Below are 21,431 nucleotides of genomic sequence, written 5' to 3' on the forward strand. Positions count from 1 at the left end.
CGGACGTCTAGAGACGCCCGCTCAGATCTAGAGAGCTCCGGGCCGGCCGTTTTTCTACTACGGCCGGCCCGGAGGCAGTTAATAAGACTTTTATCTTAGGTTATATTTTTTTCGTGCATTATGGCTTCACTTGAAAAAGTTGTTTTTTGTTTAAGTGTATTCTTTTTGTTGTTTTCAATTATTTTGTGGATGTATTAGTATGTTATTGTATACAATGGGAAATTGTAGGTTCACGTTTTTCTTGCTGCAAGGCTTCCATTTTCTTTTTTTTTTCTATGTGTATTTTTTGGGGTGCTCAAAGTGCAGCATTCATTTGTTTTGATTCTTTGTTTTGCTTTTTTTCACAGCACACTGCTGCAGAAAAAAACAGCATAAAACAGTGTTTGTCTAAGCCACCTCACCTTATAATATTCACATCTATATCTACTGAGCCGACCTGTGACAGTCTCATTGTCACAGGTCGGCTAGAACTATGAGGTGAGTGAAAAGCACTCACCTCATAGTTCTCCTTTAAAAATGTATTCTAATTGCCCGCGATATACTGTGAGCGCCACAGCTGGGATGGCTCCCAACATTACTGTCAAGATCCACCCAGCTGCATGAGTGACAGCTGGCTCTGTGCTTGCCCCTTCCCCCATTCGTTCCTCCACTCAGCACTGGAGGATCGGAGAGGGGAGGGGGGAATCACTGCAGGGAGACGAACCAGGAACTGAGCAGATCGGTGGCATGTTTCTGCTCACTTCCCAATCATTGGAGCCGACCAGTGACAGCTTCTTTGTCACAGGTCGGCTCTAACTATGAGGATGAGTGGAAATCACTCACCTCATAGTTCTTCCTCAAAGGAGAATTATGAGGTGAGTGATTTTCACTCAGCCTCATAATCTGAGCCGACCTGTGACAATGAAACTGTCACAGGTCGGCTCAGTAGATCGGGAAGTGAGCGAACACATACCGTCGCTTGCTCACTTCTCGATCGTCTCGCTGCAGAGAGCCGTGACAGGGGAGTGACTGGGTTCCCCCCTCCCCTGTCCGATCCTCCAGCGCTGAGTGGCGGAATGGACGGGGGAGGGGGCGGGTACAGCTGGCTCTGCCTCTGGATAGGCAGAGCCAGTTGTCACTCACGCAGCTGGGTGGATCCAGACATCAATGTCGGGATCCACTTCAGCTGCAGCGTCTCAGTATACCGCAAGCTGTGTCTCGCGTTACACTGATCTTTGGGTGACGGGAGGACACTAGTTTGTGTCCTCCCGTTACCCTTAGAAGAACTATGGGGAAAAGCCCCGACCCCGTAGTTCTGCTTTAACTAATAACAAAAATGTATCTTATTTGTGTGTCACTCGGCTGTAGATCCTCCAATCATCTCTGAATTGGTGCTGACACTGTCCTTCCTTCTAGAGGGGGGCAACTTTTGTTCCCCATGGTCCCTATGTGTGTTGTAAAGTATCCACCACTCCAAGCTCACTCCCGGGACGGACTACAATCTCACGTTTAGTTTACTTATTTGTATTGCGATTGTAGTCCATCACAGGAGTGAGCTTGGAGTGGTGACTACTTTACAACACACATAGCGACCATGGAGAACAAAAGTAGCCCCCCTCCAGAAGGAAGGACAGTGTCAGCACCAATTCAGAGATGATTGGAGGATCTACAGCCGAGTGACACACACATAAGATACATTTTTGTTAATAGTTAATAGTTGTAATAGAGTACTTGAATGTATTTTAAAAATTTCACTTCTGAGTTTAGTGTCACTTTAAGATCATTAATACCATCAAGATTATTTGGATATATCTGATATATATTTTTAGTGTTTAGTAGCTTTTATATACACAGCTTACTGGTGCAGATAATTTTTTGTTCTTTAGTACTTTAAAGTCACTGTCACTTTTTTAAGGACCCTTTTCAAAGCTCTACCAGAATTTGGTCCGTGTCCAAATCAACATGGAGCCATAGGGGTCTATTCACGAAGCTGCCGAAGGATCTGGCCGTAGCTTCGGCCGATCCTTCGGCTAGCTAATAGTGCCTTGTCAGGGGGCACATAGTACACCTTTTAACTCATTCACCAAAGATGTACGCAGATGTACTGTATGTAATCAATAAAAACAACTAACCCTCGATAAAACCTTTTATTTAAAAAACAAAGCACCACAGTGTAAATCCATTGTCAATCGTAATGTCGAGTGATGCAGATATATTGTCAATCACAATGAACAATACCTGATGACCAGCCAAAGCAAAACCCAACATCCTGCACCGGCTATTCTCTACCATTGCACTTTCACCACAAATACACGTCCCCATTTAGCAGTTGAATGTCAACACACCTGCCAGGGAAAGGACATCACTACATCATTGAAAAAAAAAGTCCATGCCATTATGCCCAGGTTGTGAATGGATTCACTCATTATTGTATAGGAATATGTAAACTTTCATTTGTCTTGAAATGGTGGCAATGTTTACAACTCTCATGGATGATGTTTTATCTTTTGTATCTATTTTCCTTTGGAAGCTGCATAGGTATGTAAGGAAAGTTCATTCGATGGACTCTACTGGATTAAGAAGAGCAGAAGTGCCCTCCAAGCTGATTTTAGCAAATTGGATAGTTAAAAAAAATCACACTAACTATACATTTGTCATGTTGCCATTGTTCAATTTCACTAACAAGTCTCTGGATTTTGATATGGTTTTAAACATCAAACCTGAAGATGTCATATGGAAGCATGGCCCTGTAAGGAACAATGTTATGTACGAAAAGCTAATGTAGCTCATGTTTTTGAAAAGGCAACTAATCGGAAAAATGGGAATTTTTTATTTTTACGGGGGGATTTTTTTATTTGCAAGCTCAGAAACTTTGGGGTCTGATGTGTACACATCTACAGGGGATTTAATCTGTATGTGTTGAATCATTTTTAGTCAATAGTAGATCATTTTCAGCCCAGTATTTCAATTGTTTTGCCCCTTTACCATTTTTCTCACTTTGTCTTCATAATTTTCCATGTCATTTATTACACAAGAAAGCAGGCTAATGCATGTAGCCCCACCCTCTGCTGTCATGTGTTACACAGATTATGACTAGAGGGTTGGTCTTCCAGCATTTCCTGGACTCATTTGACCTGCTCCTATTACCAAGTAGTGTCTCCGATTTAACACCTACAGTATTTAGATTTTTTTCTATTATAAAACAGATCTCAGTTAGATACTCAATGTTTAAAGTGACACTACACTCAGGTGACACCACACTACACTAGTGTATCTATGCATTTAAGTACCTTAACCATGTAATTGTGCATCACTCGGCTGTAGATCCTCAAATCATCTCAGAATTGGTGCTGACACTGTCCTTCCTTCTGGAGGGGGGCTACTTTTGTTCCCCATGGTTCCACATAAGATATCAAATAGAGGAGCAAAGAATATGACAGCAACTTCTGATTGTGTCATTATTACAATCTGATTTTCAATGTGTTAATTATTATTATTATCATTGTTATTATTGTTTATATTTTGTATTTTATATTTTACTAGAAACCAGAATCCAGATGCAATGAGAGATGTTCTCCTGGGTACAGAAAAACTCCTAATGGAAGTATACATGTCTGCTGCTATGACTGTGTCCCGTGCCCCAAGGGGGAAGTGTCCAATGTGATAGGTATATATGTATAGCATAATTTAAGTACAGGTTTAACATTGATGGTGAATGTAAAAACAACACTTACCAAGATAGTCAAAAAATTCATGACATCTCTTAGGCCCCGTTCACACCAGGGCAGTTCAGCCGCGTGGATCCACCAACATGAACGATCCCATACATTGCTATGGGGACTGCTCATGCAACCGCGTGGCTCCGCGTGATCTGAACTGCCTCCTGCTTGAATTGCTCCCTGACCCTTTTTTTGCTGTGCTGAAACGCAATTAATAACACCCAAAACTGCGCTGATCAGCGCAGTTCCATTGAAAGCAGTATAGAAACTGCGATGATCAGTATGGCAAAAAAGGGTCAGGGAGCAATTCCGGCGGAGGCTGTTCAGATCACGTGGAGCCGCACAGTCGCATGAACGGTTCCCATAGCAATCTATGGGTTTGTTCATGTCGACAAATCCGCGTGGCCAAATCTCCGCGGCCGAACCGCCCTGGTGTGAATGGGGCCTAGGTCATTTTTTTTACATTGCTGTCCAGTTATAAAAGTGTCTTTAGATTTTTTAACTAGCTAGATGTATACATACCATTGCAGTATCTTCCATTATATTAGCAGCATATTGCTGAATGCAGAAAGCTGTATGCAGAATGTATATTCTGTTTAAAATGTTAATTTGTGCAAATGACAAACTTTCTGAGACAGCAAGTAATTTGAAAAGTGTATGGGCATCTTATAACTGGCAACACCTTGCACAGGAAAGCTAGGGAGTGAAATTGGTCCAGGACTGAGCTAATTACTGCAAAACAAAAGGATGTACAGAATACCCACCTCATTTCTTGAGAAACACCATTTCAAATAGTATTGCTTATAATTTATGTTTCCTCTATTTTGCAGACAGTGAAAGTTGCCACAGGTGTCCAGAGGAAGAATTGCCAGATGAGAGAAAAGTAAAATGTATCCCCAAAACATATGATTTTTTGTCCTATGAAAATGACCTTTTGGTTCCATTTTTTTCATTCACTGCTTCATTGTTTTCAGTTATAACACTTTTTATTAAAGGAAGTTTTATTTATTACCAGGGCACTCCAATAGTAAAAGCCAATAACCAGACCGTGAGCTTCATCCTTCTGACCTCTATCCTGCTGAGCTTCCTCTGTGTCTTCTTGTTCTTAGGACGTCCTGTGGATATAACTTGCATGCTGAGACAAATTTCCTTCGGAATCTTCTTCTCGATAACAGTCTCTTCTGTTCTGGCCAAGACTACTACTGTATATGTTGCATTCAAAGCTACCAAGCCTGGAAGTTCCTTGAGGAAGTGGGTGGAGGTCAAGGTTCATAATTTTATAGTTTTCATGTCCTCCCTAGTCCAAGTTCTGATCTGTGTTATTTGGCTGTCAGTATCACCTCCTTACCAAGAGTATGACATGCACTCCTATCCTGGGAAGATCATCGTTCAGTGTAACGAAGGGTCAGTTTTCGGTTTCTACTCTGTGTTGGGTTATATGGGGCTTCTGGCAACTGTAAGTTTTGTTCTGGCTTTCATGGTGAGGACATTACCAGACAGTTTTAATGAGGCCAAGTACATCACCTTCAGCATGCTGGTGTTCTGCAGTGTCTGGATTGCCATGATCCCGGCCTATCTGAGCACCAGTGGGAAATACATGGTTGCTGTGGAGGTATTCGCCATACTGACCTCCAGTGCTGGAGTACTCTGCTGTATATTTTTCCCAAAAATGTACATTATTTTTGTAAAGCCGGAGAAGAATTCTAGAAAACTCATGCTAGTAAAAACTATTAAATAAAACAAAAACACTTATAAGGATGAACACTGAAATAAACATTTTAGCCATCTGGCCATCTAATAAAATTATTTTATATTGTAGTTTTGTTTAAACATTTCTTTACACAAATATACACAGGGACCCAAAGTTTGCCCTGTTACACCTTAAACCTCCGAAGCTCATGAGCACTCAGCAGAAACTAGCAGTATTTATATTTCTAGCCGCAAAACAAACTATAGCACAGGCATGGAGGAAACAGCAGATTCCCTTTAGTGGGGTTGGCAGACGGGTTGATTCATTCTTTATTAACGAGAAATTATCCAGTGTCCTGGCGGACACCCAAAATAAATTTCGGAAGGTCTGGGACCCCTGGTTGGCATATACGCATCCAAATATACTGCCCACGAGCTTAACGTCAGTTTGAGTGTACACCCTAGCTTGGGGGTATTACCCCGCTACCACAGACCCCCCCTCCCCCCCCACCCACCCCTCTTTTTCTTCTGTTCTTTATTCTTTTCTCTCAATCTTGGTTGTCTAGATATGGCACCTTGGTCTCTTCGATAAACACCTTAGGGATGCTAACTTATTTTGTTTGACCTTAAAGCTATTTGTAAACAACGTGGCAACCAACTTACAATTGTAGCGGACAAAATGACTGTATCTCATGCCTTATACCTGCAACTGTATTGTGTAAGTTTTGTTTTTATGTCAAAAATAACAAAAACCATTGAAACAAAAAAAAACATTAAACATAAAAATACAAACCAATAATATATTTGCATTGTGAATATTTATTTTCCCTTTGCTCTGCTTTGAGAAAAAAAGTTCTGTTTCTCTACAATTTTAACCCTGCAATATCCCAAATTTATATTGTTTTTGTATAGTCTCACCCCTATTACAGCATGCTGTATCTTCTGGTCTAAACTATTTATCTGAATAGAGAGCATATGCAATCTTTATCCACCCCTGCCCATATAATCTAATATATCCCCTTCCAGAGGCTTTATACTTTATAGCCAAATGTTCTTAGACACCTGACCATCACACCTATATAAGCTTAATGGGCATCCCTTATCAAACATATGGGCATTCATGCAGAGTTTCCTACCCTTCGCAGCTATAATAGCCTCTACTATTCTGAAAAGACTTTTCACTAATTTTTGGAGCATGTCTGTGTGGGAATTCAGAAAGCACTCTTTGTGATTGCACAAACGCCACAAAATAATGTCATTGATGGGGGATAATTGTTCAATAGTTTTAAACTTTTTTGTATTTTTGTATTTTTTTTTCTCTTCCGTTGGCTCTCTCTGTTAAATTGAGAATTAAAGTGATCTCTTCCGATGACAACTTTTATTGACCAGCAAAAGTATGAATGCTCACTAAATGGACAACATGAAAAACATTTTCAAAGGTGTGTGGACAAGAAATAGAACTGCTGGTCAGCCTACATTGACTGAAAGGAACCAAAATGCTTTCAACAAACATACTTTGTGTTGCTTTCTTAGATAAGAAGATTCGCATATTAGTACATGAAATTCCCCAAAATGTATTGCTTATTGCTCCTTTGGTTTATTGCTCTATGTAATTTGGCATATCTCTACTACCCACTGTCGGGAACCAGTCTCAATGTAGAGGCAAACTCGCAGTCTCTTCAACAAAAATGCCAGCTTTAATTCCAGACAGCAATCAGTTGACAAAAAAAAGGTTACAGGCATCCAGCCCAAAAATGTACATTGTCATAAACAAATTAAAGTCCGCTCCACTGAGCCTTACTGGGTATTCGCGATAGTCCGCTGAGCTGGGTCCGTTTCCTTTATGGGAACAGTTACAGTCCATCCACAGAACCCTGTCCTGCTGACAGGCTTGGCTCCAAACACATAACTTGCTGCATTCAGCACACTGTCTCTCCTTGCACTGAGACATACACTTCCCCGAAGCTAGGTGCAGCTACACACTAATGAAGTCCTGTGCAGTCTTCACTAAACTACGGTCCATGGAACTAGGAGTCTGTCCCACCCAGAGCTCTATCAGACTCCTAGTAACACCAGCACCAGGATTTGTTTTACCAATACAAGGTAAAGAGCTATTTTTCTTTACCTCCAATTCTATGCTGGCATTACCTTAGATGATGAATCTAAGGATCCGTGGAGAAATGTATCTACCATCTATCACTTTTCCTGCCAACCTGGCAGGTTTTACTGGCACCATGTTACACCACCTAAAATGGAACCATGGCAGACTAAGAACATTCAAATATGTACAAATTCTTAACAGAAGGGTAGCTAGCTTTAAGCCCTTGCTGACCTTTGTAGCTGCAGCCACTGTGGAGAAATTCACACTCAAAATCTCAAGAGAAGCAGTGAAGTTCTTCAAGTTGGGACTCTCCTCTTCCTGTGTATCTGCTTTGTGGTTACTTTAGAGATCAGCAGGCTGGAAGACCATCAATTCCTAATTACATTGATGCACCCCATTTTTTATGTTTTAAAAGTCTAAATATGTGCCTTTGAAAGCATACTTTCATGCATAACAAAAAAAGTTACTTTCCCTGCACGTATTACAATAAATATCATTTTCACTGTATCACTCCTCTTCTGGGTTTAATGGTGGACATCATTTAACCCGTTACCTGTAAACCAGGCTGGACACACCTCCTGTGCCTCATCAGGCTGACCTAGGCTCAAAGTAATGCAGAAAATGACCTTTCTCATGCACCATTATATAAGAAACATTCTGTGCTGCAATAAGTATCACCCAGCAATGACGCCAAATAAGACAAGAATAATACCCCAAAACAGAATCTGTTGCTTCATTACACTGAATGATGATCTTCCCAAGAGAGGAGGGTATATATGTCTCCTGGCAGAGATAATGATAATCAGTAGATTACCAAATCTTTGTTTAGAGCAAATATGGTATATGCTGTATATATAAAGTGACTTTTTCAGAGTAACTTTGTTTTCCTCTTTCTAAAAGTCTGTCTGTGGATTTTTATTAAGCAGAAGAACATAATAACCTCAATACTTGATACAAAAATGAAAAATAGAAAAACATCATCAGAATCATTCAATATAACACTAGACTCAAGTGGGTATAGACCACCTGACATACTGTTACAAGAGAACTATGGCCCAACCTTTTGTAACTATGTCCCACATATACTATGTCCTCCTGTGACCCAAAACTCAGCATATAGCGGGCAATTGCCTGCTATATGCTGACCGTTTAGAGCCACGCTGCAGCCAGGATGGATCCCAACATTATTGTCAGGATCAACCCTGCTGGCTGACAGATTGACAACTGGCTCTGCCTCTCTAGGGGGAAAGCCAGCTGTGTCCGCCCCTCCCCATCTGTCCCTCCAGGCAGCAGTGCAGGAATGGAGAAGTGAGGAAGGAATCTATGTGGGGAGCGGTGACAGACAGTCACCACCCTCTGCAGGGAGAAGATCCAAAAATGAGCAAACAGAGGTTCCTGATCTATACAGCTGCAGGGTCACACATTGGCTCTAATTCTGGGGAAAAGTGTGTATTTCACTTTTCCCATAATTCTCCTTTAACATTGCTAAATTATGAAGCAAACTTTGTGAAAGAGACAAGGAAATACTCCAGCAGCGCAATGAGATGAAAGTAGAAATTTTAACTAAAGCAATATTTAGAAATCAAAGTTATATATGAAATTTCACAGTCATAATATCACAATGGTCAGATGACCAAAAAGGTTTGGTCATGTAGTATATCACACCTATATGAGCTTGTTTGGTATCCCATTGCAAATCTATGGTCATTAACATGAAGTCATCCCCTCACCCCATTTTTGTGGATATTTGTGGAGCGGTTCCCCATACTTTTGACAATATACGTAGGTGTAATGTTTGTGTCTGCATGAAAGTGACCTTACATAGCGACCGTAAATACCACACACAAACTATAGGAAAGCTTTATTTATGTTGTATATTTGTCCTAACAGTTCTTCTAGAAAAATACTAAAAGAAAGTTGTGCAAAATAGTCTGCATATTTCCAATAGTTGGATTTCATAACTGTAGTTGCCTTTTATCCCTATTTATTCTTTGCTTTAAAATGCACAAAAATGTAATAATAATGATGACAAGGTTGTGAAAAAAAGATGATGATTATAATGGCACTATGACTGAACTTGTTTTAGTCTGGTCTACATCCATTATACATTTGGTCAGTGTACCATTTTTACAACAACCTTTATTCCAACATGGTTTCCTTTTGTAGTCAGCTGCAACATGTACAGTTGTTTGAGAAAGACATGCACAATAATATTCCAGCAATGGCGGTTAGCATGGAGAATACCTCAACAGCCAACATATATTTTCCTCTGCTGCTCAGACAGCCAAAAGTCATGGCAATCCAGACACTGCAGAATACCAGCACGCAGAAGGTGTTGTACTTGTCCTCAAGTAATGTCCTCATCATGAAAGCCAAAACTCATAGCTGCCAGAAACCTTATATAACTCAAAACAGAGAATAGAATACAAAAAGTGACCCATTACACTAAATGAGCTCAGCAAATTATGATTTTCCCAGGAAAGGAGTGCCTATCATACATGGTGGAGAAATGGAAAACCAAAGAACACTATTCATAACATGAAGGGATGAGCAGGACAACATGACTCTATTGAGAAGTTTGACTCCCACCCATTTCCTACAGGAGTTTCCATGTCTTTTGGTTTTGAAAGTGATGAAGATTATGATGGTTTTAGCTGGGATACAAGATATTGAGGTGGTGAAGGGGATTCCAAAGGAGTGTTGTTGCATCTTACAACTTTTATGCAGAGGACACAGGAAGATTTTGGATCCTCATTGTTCCCGATATCTTGCAAGAAGAATTTTTAAATCATCTAAGCACAATGGGTAGAAGGTGAGTATATCCTCATTTGTTTTCTTTATTTTTTTACAGTTTTATTTACCTTTTTGTCATGTGGTGGGTTGTTGATTAAATAAGTGGACCTCGATTTTTAGTTCCAAGCCCCCTTTGACCATGGTTTTAATGATTTTTTATAAATAACATAAAACTCTAATAATTTAGCAATTTGTTGTCTTATGGTAATCAGTGTTCCAGTGAGGTCCATGTTGGAGCCAGATTATTCTATCTCAGTCTGGATTAGGATCAGATCCATAGTCTGAATCAGGATTCCATACAAATGGAAAAGGCGACATATAATTGCACAAGGTTTTTGCTGCCAGAATATCTCCTAAATGAATTTCCTGCAAAGAACATGTGTACTTTAAAATATAGTGCATTTTCCATTTTTGCTCCTTTCCCTGACCCAACCTAATCCACCCTCCCCCTTCCCCTGCAAGAATGCATACTCACCTTGACCTCCCACAACTGCAGATTCACAGTTTGTTTACATCCAGTGCTGCAAGTCTTCACTCCCCTGGCAACAGCTGCACACTACAGCCCTATAGGATTGTCTCTAATTAAGACACAGTCCCTAGACACATCCTACAAAAGGCTATGGGGTATTAATATAGGGTTGCCCTATGTCCAAGATTTACCCGGACAGTCCAGTATTTGAGTCTTGTGTCCGGGTTTCAGGCCAGCTGACCCGGACACAAGACACTAAGGGGTCTATTCACGAAGCTGCCGAAGGATCTGGCCGTAGCTTCGGCCCCAGGACCCCTTTGGTTCAGTAGAACCGAAGGGGTGCTGTATGGGCTATTCACAATAGCCCGTACAGCTCCCGATCATGGCCGTGCTGAAAGCCGAAGCTGGCCGAGCGGCCGGCCATTGGCCAGCCGACAGCCTGCTTCTGACAGCTGGGCGGAGCCAGCCGCGATCTTACGGCTGGCTCTGGACACTTGCAGTGAGATCAGCGTCCCTGGTTACCTGCAAACCAGGGACACTGATCTCCAAACAGCTAACTCTCCCTGGCAGCCGGGAGTCTCCTGCTCCCGGCCGCCAAGGAGAGAAACAGTGCTGTGCCTTTTTTTCTTTATTCTGACACGAGCGATGTCAGAATAGAAAAAAAAAAGAAATTTTCCCATTGAAAAGCATTGGGACATTACTATTGGCTATTTCAATTTGCAATAGCCAATAGTAAACTAGCATTGTACCCGCCCTCTGCTGCTGTTCCCCATCAGGTCCATCAGCAGAGGGCGGGTACAATGCTAGTTTACTTACTATTGGTGCAAATTGAAATAGCCAATAGTAATGTCCCAATGCTTTTCAATGGGAAAATGTATTTATTTATTTTTTCTATTCTGACATCGCGTGTCAGAATAAAGAAAAAAAAGACGCTTCTCTCCCTCCTTCTCTCCTCTCCTTTTTTTTATTTTTTATTTTACAGCAGCAGAGCCGCCGGACAATAGGAAACTATTGGGCGGAGCTAGCTGTCACTGCTAGCTGCGCACAATCGTTTGGAATTTACTTTTTTTCCTTTTTTCACTCTTTTTCTGTTCTGCTCGGTACCTCTGAGGGACCAAGACGAACAGCCGAGCCGAATGCCTCTCGGCGGCATTCGGCTATTCTCTCACTGCTGTTCGGGATCTTTAAGAATAGCCCGAACAGCAGTGAGAAGCCTTCCGGAGGTTCGGCTCAGCCGATCCAGATGTTGGATCGTCTGAGTCGAACTCCTTCTGCACTTCGGGTCGGCCAAACATGCTGAACATGTTCGGCCGACCCGAAGCCACACGAAGCAAGCCGATGTACGGCTGAAATTAGCCGTACCAGCCTGAAGTGAATAGCCGAACAGTGTTCGGCTCACTTCACTTCAGATCGGTCATTCACTAGGCTGCCCTCGGCAGCTTCGTGAATAGACCTCTAAGTGCCAATACCGGCACTTTACATTTTTTGGCAGATGTGGCTGCCTAAAGTCCCCAGCAAGTGTCGTACCTCAGACAGCCACATCTTCCTGTGAGCAGCAGGTGCCCCTAAGCAAGCACTGGTCCGCACATCTCCTTATCCGGCTCCTTCCTGACAGCACGCTGCCTTCCTCCGGACCTCAGGTGAGACCCTTGCACTTCCCCCAAAGCACACCTGAAAGCCTGCATAGCACACCTGAGATCCCACACAGCCACCTGAGAGCCTGCATAGCTCTCCTGAGAGCCCACATAGCCCACTTGAGGCCCCACACAGCAATCTGACAGCCCAACTGAGAGTCCACATGGCCCACCTGAAAGTGTGCATAGCCCACCTGAAAGCCTGCATAGCCCACCTGAGAGCACACATAGCCAACTTGAGAGTCGGCATAGCTCACTTGAGACCCCATACAGCCATCTGAGAGCCTGCATAGCCTACCTGAGAGTCTGCATAGTCATCCTGAGAACCTGCACGGCCCATCACATCTAGGTAAGTATTCATAAGGGGAGGGGTAGAGTGGGTTAGGTTAGTTCAATTAAAGGGGCAAAAAAGGATAAGCTCCCTTTGTTTTAAAGTGCACTTAAAATTTAATTAAATCCCTAATAACCATTATCATTAATTTCAGTTTGTATGATAATATATAGTCAAAGAAGTTCAATTACTAAGAATACAAAACTAGAATTGGATGTGTTATATTATGAATACTATTATAAATAATAATAATAATAATCCCTTTAAAGGTCAATGAAAGCAGATAAAATACAGCATACATGTATTAAGATTGGAATATTTTACATCACTCTTCCTGCCATGATGGATTTTCTTGTGTTCAGCTCAGGTTTAAAAAGTAGAATATACAATTTTGGAAAAAATATACAGACTAATATTCCAGCACTGGAGGTCAGTATAGCGAATATCTCCACAGCCACTGTATACTTTCCTCTGGTACTCAGATAAGCCGGGATCATGGCAATCCAGACACTGCAGAAGACCAGCATGCTGAAGGTGATGTACTTGGCCTCATTAAAACTGTCTGGTAATGTCCTCACCATGAAAGCCAGAACAAAGCTCACTGCTGCCAGAAGCCCCATATAACCAAACACAGAGTAGAACCCAATAACTGACCCTTCATTACACTGAATGATGATCTTCCCAGGAGAAGAGTGCATGTCATACTCTTGAAATGGTGGAGAGATGGACAACCAGAAAACACCATTCATAACCTGAATTAATGAGCAGAACAACAGGACTGTATTGGGAAGTTTGATTCCCACACATTTTCTACAGCATCTTCCAGGTCTGGTGGCTTTGAAAGCAATAAAAACCATGGTGGTTTTGGCTAGGATAGAAGACAGAGAGACTGTGAAGACAATTCCAAAGAAGACTTGTTGTAGCATACAAGTTATATCCACCGGATGGCCAAGGAACAGGAAAACAGAAAGGAAACTCAGCATGAGAGAGAAGAGCAGAATGAAGCTAAGGTTCCTGTTATTGGCTCTGACTATGGGAGTTCTCCGAAACCAAAAAAATATTCCAAGTATACAGAGAGATGTAGCAGATAATATGATCGAAGATGCAGAAAAAAATATAACCATTATGTCCTTCTCATATGACAAATACTCATAACGTTTGGCAACACAAATATTTCTAGCCTCATTAGGCCATTGATCTTCAGGACACATCTGGCAGTTTTCACTATCTGTAGAAGAAAAATATACTGAACAATGTGCATAATGTACAATGAATGCTGACACCCAACCTTCTTGTCACCAGAGTTTATTAAAGCTTAGATGCCCAGACCTGGTTTACCAGTGTGGATATGTGTCAGATAACTTAACAATACCGCTATGACTCATCTCTAGAATTGACAGTGGGTATGAAAACTCGGAACACAAACTTATGTGTATTCCTAGTTCTCAGAAGGAAGGAAAATTAACATTCTCACAGCAAGACATGCTTTGCATTGTGACCTTTTGGGTTTGATTTACTAAAGGCAAACAGACTGTTATTATAAAATATTTATTAATTTTGACATCCACATAACATTCACTGCAGGTAATTTTCTTAGTGAATGTGTTTTAAAACGCAGGGAATGAATAACCACAGGTGAATGTTTGTTAAATTTCACATTTACTATGTTATAAATATGCCTTTTTTGTGATGTGAGCAAAAAAAATATTAACAATTTTGTTAAATGCTTTAAATTAATGTGTAACTAACTTCTTCATGCTTTTTACCATAAACATTGTATTGGTGTCAATACAACAGGGGGAAACTGCAAAATACAGTTAGCAATTTATATTTATAGCAACACTTTTTAAATAACCACTGGTCACACTGGAAAAAGTGAACTTCCTATTTATTTTAAATATTTAAAACTGAAGTATGCTCCCTTAAAGTTTTCAAAGAACATAAATATTACCAAAATGGATTGATATTTCTCCCTCTGAACACGGAACACAGTCATAACAACATACATGATTCCCTTCTCTTAGAGCTTTTCTAAACCCTGGAAGACATTCTTCAGAACATCGACCTATTGGGGCCTAAGATAAAAAAAGAATATGAATCATTATATATACCATTAAACATAGTAAAATTAGAAAAATAAAAAGGTCAGCATTCCAAGAAATGAATGTTATTCAATGTAGGTAAATGTATTTTTTTTTAAAGACAACCCCAGGCCAAAAAATTAAACCAAACAATGAACTGCTAATTATAATAAAAACATATTTAAACTAGTTAAAAAATAAATTGTTTGCCTTACCTTGAGTTTTTTTTTAGCCATGTTGCATACTATTCTCACATGTGTTTGGGTGGAATTGCAGCCTGGGATCTAATTCTAAGCTTGATACCAAAGGTAATATTAAGGGGCACTATTGTCATGATGCAGGAGGAACAATATAAATAGAAGCCTATCAGGTTATTGATGGATCAATGAATTATCAGAGATTAGTGCACAGTCCCTTTCTGGGGGTGGTAGAGTGGGGATGGGGAGTTTAATAAGAAGATGGAGTGGGGGTATGTTGAAGCAATGTTATTGGAAAAATAACTCAAATACTCAGTGTTTAAAAAATACACCACTCCAACCTTCTTTACCTAACAATCCCCAAAAATCCTATCAGCCACCATAGTCATGCTATCATATCCAGGGTAGGATAGTATTTGGATGCAAAATTGCAGCATGTGGTAAAGAAATTAAAGTCAGAGCTGTACATTTCTAAGCATGTTCTAGAGTTAATTCAACATGTGGAGATTGAAGGTGGGTATATTCTGGTTAGAGAGCTTGTAGATAACTTATTTAAGTCCTTCCCACATTGGGTAAAACTGTAAGCATGCAGGAATCCATTGGAGTGGGTTTATGGATGGACAAACCTTGTTCAGTTTGTACTGATGAATTGGAATGAGCTCACATTAATTCTGAACCTGAGTTCCTCTGGACCTTGAAAGATAACTATGGGGTAAGTGTTTTCCCCATAGTTCTCTTAAGGGTCACAGGAGGACATATACTAGCATCCCCCCATGACCCAAAGCTCAGTATATCGTGAGCTACAGCTCGCAGTATACTGAGAGCGACGCAGCCAGGACGGATCCCGACATTACTGTCGAGATCCACCCAGCTGCATGAGTGACAGTTAGCTCTGCCTATCTAGAGGCAGAGCCAGCTGTACCCGCCCCCTCCCCATCTGTTCATCCAGTCAGCACTGGAGGATCTGAGCGGGGAGGGTAGAATCCCAGCTGGGAGGCGTGACTGACAGTCACGGCTCTCTGCAGGGAGATGATCGAGAAGTGAGCGAACTTCCCGATCTATTGAGCCGACGTGTGACAGTTTAATTGTAACATGTCGGCTCGAACTATGAGGATGAGTGATAGTCACTCACCTCATAGTTCTCCTCCAAATCATCTGCTGGCACAGAATTCCCCAACTGCTGCTTGACGTAAGCAAAAGGGTGTGCTGTAATGATGTCATTGGCTATCTGTCTATATTTGGTAGATGATATTTACCTACAATGTGGCCAAATAAGGTAAATTACATCAGTACAAGCAATCTGCATCTTAGCTTACATGTAGCTGCAGAGTGGGGAATGTTCGGTCTGCAACAGATTTGGTGGGAGTGCCCAAAGCGTTTCTTTGCTCGGAGGAGCTCAATTGTTGTCCAGATTTGTACTAAACCAGAGTTCATCCCTACTGATAACAATTGATTTACACTTGATAGAAGAATGCATTATCAGAAGCAGGAAATAGATATAGCATATGCATTTTTACATATTGGATGATAGAAGTGTGATCTTCCCTTCAGTGGCTTTTTGTGTCTCATTCTGGATGTGGATCAGAATTTGTTACATTTGTAAAACATTTGAATAATAATTTAAAGAATATTTTCCTTACATACACTTGGTTGTAGGATCCATTTTTTTATGAGGAAATGATAAAAGAGGGTAATAAAATGGTGACTAATGCATTTTGCAAGCTGACAGAAGGTAATTCCCTCCTCCACCTCTCCATATCAGAGATATTGCCTCAGGTAATGAGAAAAGTCCTGTGGCAGTCAATTGTGTTACAATATCCCAATGTCACAACATCACATTTTGTTACAATGTCACAATAAGTCCCCACAAAATGTATCTTGTAGGTGCATGGAAGGGCAACTATAACTAAGTTTTGATTTAAAAATAGTGATTTTAGATTTACGAATACTCCATCCTGCACCCAAATTAATCAGGAGTTAGAAGTTGAGGGTCTTTTTGTGATGGTAGCAAGATGGAAAGTACTTCTCACTGGTTATGGTGGCTCTCAGACCTCTTTGGCATTTGAGACTGTTATTGAATCTGTGTTAATATATGAATATTATTCTTTCAAATCCTGTGTATAGTCATAGGGAGAAAGGTGGAAAGTGTTGTTTACATACCTTGTGTACCCTTCTCCTTCCTCCCTCTCCTCTTTCCCTGTATTTACAGTATAATCAATTATCTCAATGGATGGTCTGAGTTATGTGGCAGTGAGTAATACTATGGGGTCTATTCACGAAGCTGCCGAGGGCAGCCGAGTGAATGACCGATCAGAAGTGAAGTGAGCCAAACACTGTTCGGCTATTCACTTCAGCCTGGTACGGCTGATTTCAGCCGTACATCGTCTGAAATCAGCCGTACATCGGCTTGCTTCGTGTGGCTTCGGATCAGCCGAACATGCTCAGCATGTTCGGCTGACCCGAAGTGCAGAAGGAGTTCGACTCAGCCGATCCAACATCTGGATCGGCTGAGCCGAACCTCTGGCAGGCTTCTCACTGCTGTTCGGGCTATTCTGAAAGATCCCGAACAGCAGTGAGAGAATAGCCGAATGCCGCCGAGCGGCATTCAGCTCGGCTGTTCTGCTCGGTCCCTCAGAGGGACCGAGCAGAACAGATGAAGAGCGAATAAAGTAAAAAAAAGTAAATAGAAAACGATTGTGCGGAGCTAGCAGTGACAGCTAGCTCTGCCCAATAGTTTTCTATTGTCCGGCGGCTCTGCTGCTGTAAAAAAAGAAAAGAAAACTCTCCCGGCTGCTCTGGGAGCCTCCCGCTCCCGGCCGCCCAGGACAGAAACAGTGCTGTGTCTTTTTTTCTTTATTCTGACACGAGCGATGTCAGAATAGAAAAAAAAAGAGAATTTTCCCATTGAAAAGCATTGGGACATTACTATTGGCTATTTCAATTTGCAATAGCCAATAGTAAACTAGCATTGTTCCCGCCCTATGCTGATGGACCTGATGGGGAACTGCAGCAGCATTTTAAGTAATACATTCTGAATTAAAGGAAACCTGTAGTGGCAGAAATACTGTATGTAGACTGTTAAGGTGCCCATACACCTTACGACCACCTTACGATCGTACGATTCTCGGCGGGTTTTCAAGCCTGCTTGTTCGACAGAAGACGTGCGACCGTACAGTAGAAACGGTCGCACGCCTTCCATACACTGTACGATTCTCGTACGATCGCGGGATTTCACGCGATTCTCGTACGAGAATCGTACAGTGTATGGGCACCTTTACTCTTGACTCTGTTCTGAAAGTGCTAGTTGTTTTTTTTCTTTGACCTCAATACTTTCTTGGTAAGTAAGCAAGCCTGAAAAAGTTTGTATGTTGTGAAGTCAGAGAAATATTAGAACTCTTGATCTACATTTTTTCCAGGTCAATCAATAATAAAACATTACATCTTTTGAATGAACATCATAGCCAGAGAATTTCAGCTTTAAAAAAGAGCAATAATTACCAATAACAGCCTATGTACTCTCATACTATTTTTCTAATTTCTGTCACCTGGTCACGTTTCCATGATATCAGCTGTGGTGTGAGAGTAAGTTGCTGATTTTCAGGAAGAGACCCATCAAAGTGGCCCACATGTCTCCAATATGTGACATTTTTATCTTCAACTTGTGTTATCCAATTTACAATTTCTAGCGGGCTGGGCAGATCTCTCTTTTCTTTAAAATATATTTCCTTGTTATATGGATCCGTGTGGTGTACTGAGAATACATAGCGGGATATCTTAAAAAATACAGAACCAATCAGTGAATCAAGAATACTGTACATGTAGTACCCATGGATATAAAACATATGGGTCTATTCACAAAGCTGCCGAAGGATCTGGCCGTAGCTTCACTACATTTTCAATCTTTTCTTAATGCTTCCAAATTAATTATTGGGCAAAGTAATAGGTTCACTTGATAGCCTTCCAAATCCTTCTTCTTCCCATTCCATATGCTAGGTAGCCTTAAATACCTGGAACTTCTAGATATTTAAAAGCATTGAACTATCTCTCCTTCCTTCCTGCCTGAGCAGCCAATCAGCAAGCCTGAGGTCTGTCATTTACGGGCAATGGGGGGTCCTTACCTCTACCTTAGCTCCACCCTATAACATACTTTTCTTGGAGCTTCAGGGCTCCAAGAACCCCTGGAATCTGATGAAATCCATGGAATCCATAGCTGCTAGGGGCCCTGTATCAGTGCGGAAAATCCCCAAATCATCAGAAGACTTCATTAAGGGTTGCTGACGAAGTTTGTTTATAAAACTCATCATGCTGGAGGATTTAAGGATCGTTTAAATAATGTATGCATTGTGCTATATGTATAATATATCCCTAAACTTTTACACTATTGTGATTTCTGAGAACTGATATCTGTGCACTCAACTTGGTAAATAGTGCTACAGGAAAGAAAAAAAAGGATTCTATAAGCATATTAGGCTAAGGACTGAAAAGTGGGGGAGCTGACGTCTGCCACCATCCTCAGTGCAGGGATCCTTGGCAGAGTTGAACAGGAAGAAGGTATTGTAGGAATCAGGATCCATATGAAGGCTTATACATCTTATGTACATGCACTTCTGAGATCAATGAGACTCTGTTTATGGCATCTTATAGCAGTGCTGGTGGTGGGTATATTTATCTCTTGATTTGTAAATAATATCTTAGTTGAATATTTCTTTGTATCAGTTCACACATGTAGCAACTTCTTCATCAAAAAGGTATTTGGAGAAGAAGGCTTTCTATTATTCACTACCAGCTATTACATTAACATAGCCATGGCACCTAAGGCATCCTAAACATAGTGGTTCTGGCTGATAGTGACTGCACCTTATTGGATGTAGTCACTGTTCAGTTGAGAATTTTCACCCAACTGAGCTCATTTTTAAATTGACTTTTTGTTGAGCCAGAGGTGCTGGGTGTGGCTTTCAGGGCCACCCATGGATCAAATTTAAGCTGATTTAGCAGGAATCTGCAGAAACTTAGGTTATCTATTAACAGATTTACTAAGTCACCACTAAGATCTCATGTATAAATAAACGTATTACCACTAGACATTTGCGTTAGACGTAGGGACATTTACTGTACCTCATTTATTTTAAGAAAGTGAAGCTGTACATTATGGTCTTTTATGTTTTAGTGTTTAAATAGAAGAAGAGGAGTCACATGAAATGGACTGTAGCCAAGGTAAGCTTATGAAGGTTGGGAGTCTCCTTTGTTAAGACAATTGCACTTTGCTCTGAATAGAAAAGGGGCATTGTATCTTTAATGACGTTGAATACACTCACCTTATGCACAAGGCTAGGTAACCTCACCTCAATGTCCCTTTCTTTTATTTGTAAAGAGAGATATATATCATGCAAAGCTTGAGCCAATATGTAGACTGCAAGAAACACTCTATAAGGAGTTTTATCATCAGGAAAATATAAATTATTATTTAAACTCTCCAAAGTGCAGTTATGAAGAGGACAGCGAAATGTGAGTGGAATCATCAAGTTCTTCTCTGGATGTCTTGAAAAGCAGCGGTATTCAGTAATTAGAATATCCTCCTGTATTGGGTCATCTGGGTGGCTTGAGGGGGTAATACTATCAAAATATTCCTCCATTCTCACTATAGAGGGATTGGGACTTAAAAACACCAAACTGCAGTTACTGACAGAAAAAAATTCTGTGTCCATTGACCAAGAATCAGGAATGATAAATGTTTTATCCTTGTGATAAGGAACACTATGGAACAAAAACTTGTAATAAGTTCTGCTAATTGAGCCACAAATAATAAGAACTTCAGTAGTTGATGTCCGGAGATCTAGGGGGATTGTATCATGATTCTTCACAGATACCATAATCTTAAATTCAATACAAATTCCATGATTAGTTAACTGTTTGCTGAGTTGTTGGATCTCCCTCTCTCCATATTCATCATCAGATGTAATGATCCCGACCCAGTTCCACTTCAACCTTTTCAATAACTTCACTATGGCCACATATTGCATCTCATTATCTGGAACTGTCCGGAAAAGGTTTGGAAACATCTTTCTGTCACTTAGTAAAGTATCTCTAGCTCCATAACTAATCTAGGAAGAAAGAACAAATGGTTGCTACATTAAAGTGAATGTCAAACTTTTTTCTGGTGTACAGGACACCAGGAATGCGTCTTTGATGGACAATATATTTCCCCACTATTTAGGTCATGGCCCCTTTAATTTTGTCAGAAGTTCTCAACATTGCAGGGTGAGGGGTTCTGTGGAGAGTTTTTTTAAGGGAAACTGCTATGCAATCTTCCCATGGTTTGTAGTCGTGAAATGGGATATGGAATTTGGAGGCTCGGAGAGATATTTGGTGGGAAAGAGCCTCCAACTCTGGCTAGAAGCATTCGGGCCTGGTAAGGGTTAACCCACCTTCTGGGAGTGC

The 21,431-nt window shown here is 40.9% G+C and overlaps 2 protein-coding genes across 2 annotated transcripts in view; one reads left to right on the plus strand and one right to left on the minus strand.

The window, feature by feature from the left end:
• The window catches only part of LOC108795573 (vomeronasal type-2 receptor 26-like), a 17,273-nt gene extending 4,395 nt beyond the window's left edge, over nucleotides 1-12,878 (plus strand). The window contains exons 2-6 of the mRNA XM_018566849.1: nucleotides 3,523-3,646; nucleotides 4,529-5,418; nucleotides 9,769-9,839; nucleotides 12,243-12,390; nucleotides 12,870-12,878. Of these exons, the coding sequence (XP_018422351.1) occupies nucleotides 3,523-3,646; nucleotides 4,529-5,418; nucleotides 9,769-9,839; nucleotides 12,243-12,390; nucleotides 12,870-12,878 (1,242 nt within the window). The remainder of the gene's footprint in view (nucleotides 1-3,522; nucleotides 3,647-4,528; nucleotides 5,419-9,768; nucleotides 9,840-12,242; nucleotides 12,391-12,869) is intronic.
• Nucleotides 12,879-13,035: 157 nt separating this feature from the next.
• LOC108795575 (vomeronasal type-2 receptor 26-like) lies at nucleotides 13,036-15,032 on the minus strand. The gene is made up of 3 exons (XM_018566850.1): nucleotides 15,012-15,032; nucleotides 14,667-14,790; nucleotides 13,036-13,943 (listed from the first exon to the last, which is right to left on the minus strand). Exons 1-3 carry the CDS (start codon nucleotides 15,030-15,032, stop codon nucleotides 13,036-13,038), a joined length of 1,053 nt encoding a protein of 350 aa, XP_018422352.1.
• Between the last annotated feature and the right edge of the window lie 6,399 nt (nucleotides 15,033-21,431).

The sequence above is a fragment of the Nanorana parkeri genome, unplaced genomic scaffold (genome assembly GCF_000935625.1).
Source record: "Nanorana parkeri isolate BGI_ZX_2015 unplaced genomic scaffold, ASM93562v1 scaffold983, whole genome shotgun sequence".
NCBI lineage: Eukaryota > Metazoa > Chordata > Amphibia > Anura > Dicroglossidae > Nanorana > Nanorana parkeri.